Below are 5297 nucleotides of genomic sequence, written 5' to 3' on the forward strand. Positions count from 1 at the left end.
TTATTCTATACATTGTGTTTTTACTGCAACAGTATATCACTGAAATCTTTTTGTCAATACATTTAGAACTACTTTATTTATTTATTTATTTATTTATTTATTTATTTGAGATGGAGTCTTGCTCTGTCACCCAGGCTGGAGTACACTGGTGCATTCTTGGCTCACTGCAATCTCTGCCTCCTGGGTTCAAGTGATTCTCCTGCCTCAGCCTCCTGAGCAGCTGGGATTATAGGCGTGCACCACTGTGTCTGGCTAATTTTTGTATTTTTAGTAGAGACGGGGTTTCACCATGTTGGCGGGGCTGGTCTTGAACTCCTGACCTTAAGTGATCCGCCCACCTCGGCCTCCCAAAGTGTTGGGATTACAGGCGTGAGCCACTGCGCCCGCCCGGCCTCTTGTTTCATCTTTATTTTTCCACTCCAGCTCGAGTCCCTCCCTACTTATTTTGATGCAAATTCCAGGAATATGTTTTCATTTGTAAATTTTTAGAATATGTCTCTAAAATATAAGAGCTTTTTAAGGCTGGCTGCAGTGGCTCACCCCTGTAATCTTAGCACTTTAGGAAGCCTAGGCAGGAAGATGGCTTAAGGCCAGGAGTTCAAGACCAGCCTGGGCAACATAGTGAGACCCCCATCTCTACAAAAAGTAAAAAACATTAGCTGGGTATGGTGGCACATGCTTGTAGTTCCGGCTACTAGGGAGGCTGAGGTGGGAGGGTCCCTTGGGCCCAGGAGTTGAGAAGGCTGCAATGAGCTGTGGTTGTGCCACTGCACTCTTTCAGCCTGAGTACCAGACTGAGACCCCATATCTTAAAAAAAGAGGTAGGGGCTCGTTAACAAAACCCAACATAGTGACATTACCATTATCTCACCTAAAAATATTTGAGTATTGATTTTAGTATTGAGAAATTTAACAAGAAAAAGAGTATTTTACTATGAGAATGGCATGTTACGATTTAAAAACTTCTGATATGTTGTTTAAAATATACTATAAGCATAATTTTTCGTTCTGTCATATCTTTCAGTTTTTAGTAGCGTAATTTAAAATAGTTCTAAAGACAAGCAATAAAAATTAGACTTTAATTAATTAATTATTATTTTTTTGAGATGGAGTCTCCCTCTGTCTCCCAGGCTAGAATGCAGTGGTACAGTCTTGGCTCATTGCAACCTCCGCCTCCTGAGTTCAAGTGGGTTTCCTGCCTCAATTTCCCGAGTAGCTGGGATAACAGGCACTTGCTATGACGCCAGGCTAATTTTTATATTTTTAGTAGACAGTGTTTCACCATGTTGGCCAGGCTGATCTCAAACTCCTGACCTTAAGTGATTCACCCGCCTCGGCTTCCCAAAGTGCTGGGATTACAGGCGTGACCCACCATGTCTGGCAGATACTAATTTATTTTTAAATATCTAGTTCTAATTTTTATATATATATATGTAACTGGTAGCTCGTATTTTAAATTAGAATCTTTTATGTAAAAATACAGAAAATTAGGTTTGATTTCTGATTTAAATATATATTTGTTTCTTTTAGGGTGCTGCAAATAATAACACCTTTCTCCCATCACAAAGTGATCCTAGAATATGCAGTTTAAATCTGCCTAATGAAGAAAGTACTAGAGAAATTAACTACATAGATAATTGCAGTGGAAAATACTGTTTTGAAGCACCTACACTGGCAACATTAGATCCACCTCATACAGGTAAGACTGCTTTTTATTGATAAGGTTTATGCTTAACCAATAGTATTATAGTATTCTTTAAATGATGATTTAAGAATGAATATGTTATATTAGAAAATTGTTGATGTAATACCACTAGATTGTTGGTAGTTCAGGTTTTTTGTTTTCATAATTTATCTTTAGTGATTGGATTAATAACTGTGTGATTAAAGTGTACTCTATAGTAGAGGTATGCTTAAGACTGTTTATTATAAGCTTGGTCAAATGTGATCTTTTCCTCAGGCACCAAGATTGTGTTTAAAGATAGGATTAAAAAATTTTTTTTCTAAAAAGCACGTTAATGGGACTAAAATTGGAGAGTTGAACTTGAAATTAGTTAATTGTTAATTCATTAGAGTCTGGAGTACTTCAAATAAGAGTTGAATTATTAAGACACATACTTGCATGAAAAGCAAGCATTTAACAAATGCTCCATCCCTATATTGTTGAACTGAGTTAAAATAATGATTATGGTTCTTTTCGTATCTGTGAGAGATCACTATTTGTTAGATAACTAAAAAAAAAAAATAAAGAGGGTTCATAGATGTTTATTTGGTCTTGTGAGAGCCATCATTGGACTGTTTTTCCAAATTACATTTTATTCATATTTTGGTTGAATGAACATATTCAGCCATCCGGCCCCATCTGTTGGGCTACAGAATAGTAACTGCCATCCTTTTGGTACCAGTGCAAATCAACAAAGTGCCCTAAGCACTTAACCATTTTGAAGGAAGTTCTTGGACTTTCTGATGATTAATGAATTTTACCTGTGAATAGGTTTGTATCTTGTTGGGACAGAAAGGAATTCTGTATTTACCTAACTGGCCATTGTCTTGGTGCCATTTATGTGCTCCTCATAATTTTTCAAAAGCTGTGACTAGTGTCAGAACAAGGTCGAGAAAGACTTAAGTTGAGAAATAGGGTCGAGAAAGCTGCTCCTAGGAAGATCCCTAGGAACAGCTCTGGGCATGGCAGTTTAGCCGCTGCTTTATGTTACTGACTTGCTCTCCCTTCTTTCCTCCCTGTTTTCTCCATTTATTCCTTCCTTGCTTCTATCCTTGTTAGCTGACTATTCTGTTTTCCCAGGTTTTCTTTTCTACTTTAAGCCCGAGGTAGATAATGATACATGTATGCCCAGTTCTTTTCTAATTTCTTCATCAGAAAATGACATTTAGACTCTGGAATATAATACCTTTTATGTCACTAATCTTGGGCTTTATTTGTGTTCTACTGTAGTTTCTCATTCTCTTCCCTGCTAAATTTGAGAAGGGAGTTAAGAGTTAAGATAAAATAAAGAGGGAGTTAATTTACTCAACTCCTAATCCCTTAATCCTTTCTCTGGTTGGTACATTCAGTGAACTGGGGAACCTGTGCCAACTTCCTGATACCCTCCTGTTTCTTGTTCAGAGAGAGGTTAAATTGGGGAAAAGAGCTTTATTTGAAATGTTTTGTTCTCTATGGTGGATTGTTGGAGAGGGATGTAGTATATAGAAAAGCATAGAGATGAGAGACCTGTTTAGTATCTACTCACCCTTTCACATCTTTTTCATTCTACATCTAATCCACCTTGAAATGAACTACAAATCTGTATGTCCCAGTTCAATAAAATATGTCTTTTTCCCCATCACTTTTTTATTTTGAAATATACCTACATACTCTCAAGTTGAAAGAATGATCCAATTAACATCCTAAACTCACCAGTTACTAACATTTTGCCTCATTTGTGTGCTTTCTTTCTTTCTCTCTGTGTAGATGCACTCCCCTCAACCTTTTGAAAATAAGTTGCATATATCATGCCACTTAACCTCTAGCCACTTAAGCACGTATTTCTTGAAATAAATGTTTTCTCCTGTATAACCACACATTGTTATTATACCAAACAGGATTAATAGTAATTAATAATATTTAGTTCATTGTTAATATCATTTTTGCTTAAGCTAGTTTGAGTTTGGTTTCTCTTTCAACTGAAAGAGCCCTGATAAATACATTTTCACTTTCTTGAATTCACTGGACACTTTGAGTCTTTTCATAATGCTATGTGTTTGCAGATAATATTCTTTGTGTGAAAATGAAGATGTAGGTCTACCACTAATGACTGCCCCCAAAGCTTAGGGAATGTGATTTCTTTGGGGTTTGTGGTAGAAGGGCCATAGGGCCTACTTCTATCTTTTTTGATCCAAGCTCCACAGGTCTTTCTTTTCATGAACAATCTAGTTTTTGAGCCTGGGCTTTCAAAAACCAAATTCTGGGAGAGGGGAAATGTAGTGGCTTGAATTGTGTCTCCTAAAGATATATGTTAAAGTCCTAAGCCTTGGTACCTATGGATGTGACCTTATTTGGAAATAGGGTCTTTGCAGATATAATCAAGATAAAGTCATACCGGGTTAAGGTAGACCCTAAATTTAATGACTGGTGTCCTCATGAAGAAAGAGATAGAAACACGGAGGGAAAAAGGCCATGTGATGATGGAGGCAGAGATTGGAATAACCACCCCTGATTGCTGGCAACCACCAGCGGCTAGAAAGAAGCAAAGAAATATTCTCTCTTAGAACTTTCTCAGAGAGAGCATGGCCCTGCTGACACCTTGATTTTGGACTTCTGGTTTCCAGACTGTGAGAAAATAAATTCTGTTGTTTAAAACCACCCAGTTTGTTACAGGAGTCTCCAAAATGAATACAGGAAGCCCCAGATCTCTTGGATATTCAGAGCTATGTAGTTTCTTTAGAAGAAGATAAAGTTTTTTTATTCTTTCTGATTCTTTCTCATTCTGTAGAACTGTGAGAGGTGACTATGCCATCTTCTGTTACCTGTTTACCTGAATCTCCTTCACAAAACTGTGACATACAAAGGCAGGAATGTTCTTTTGTTAAGGTTTTAAATCAAACTGCATGGATTCAAAAATATTTTGTGACTGAATGAAGAGATCCTGAGAAACTTATAGTTTTCTGTAGTTGAGTCCCTTGGCTGTCTTTGGCTTCACAGTGCTTCAGGGAAGTCAAGTAGCCACAAAGAGGCTATTGGAATATTATAGTTTAATGTTCCAATACAATAAATAACATATCATTTATGTTATAACATAAAATTCACCATTTTAATCATTTTAAAGTATACAATTAAGTGGCATTTAGCATACTTACAATGTTGTACAACTGTCAATTCTATCTAGTTCCAGAACATTTTTCTCTAAAAAGAAACCCCAGATCAATTAAACAGTCACTCTCCTTTATTTGCTTTCTGTCTCTATGGATATACCTATTCTGGATATACTATGTAAAGAGAATCATACAATATATAATCCATTGTGACTTTTTTTTTTTTTTAAAGGTAATACATGCACATGGTAAAAAAAACTTAGAAGGCATTAAGAATATAGTAAAAAGTCAGCTGGGCGCGGCACTTTGGGAGGCCGAGGCAGGAGGATGACCTGATATCAGGAGTTTGAGACCAGCCTGGCCAACATGGTGAAACCATACAAAATTAGCTGGGTGTGGTGGTGCAGGCCTGTAATCCCAGCTACTTGGGAGGCTGAGGCCAGAGAATTGCTTGAACCCAGGAGGCAGAGGTTGCAGTGAGCTGAGAT

General features: G+C 37.2%; 1 protein-coding gene across 2 annotated transcripts in view; it reads left to right on the forward strand.

Moving 5' to 3' along the window:
• The window catches only part of RAD54B (RAD54 homolog B (S. cerevisiae)), a 102546-nt gene that overhangs the window by 14979 nt on the left and 82270 nt on the right, over nt 1–5297 (forward strand). For both annotated transcript variants that reach the window (XM_011937023.1, XM_011937021.1), the window contains exon 3: nt 1531–1699. In XM_011937023.1, coding sequence (XP_011792413.1) covers nt 1531–1699 — 169 coding nt within the window. The remainder of the gene's footprint in view (nt 1–1530; nt 1700–5297) is intronic.

Source organism: Colobus angolensis, unplaced genomic scaffold, assembly GCF_000951035.1.
Source record: "Colobus angolensis palliatus isolate OR3802 unplaced genomic scaffold, Cang.pa_1.0 Scaffold16, whole genome shotgun sequence".
Classification (NCBI taxonomy): domain Eukaryota; kingdom Metazoa; phylum Chordata; class Mammalia; order Primates; family Cercopithecidae; genus Colobus; species Colobus angolensis.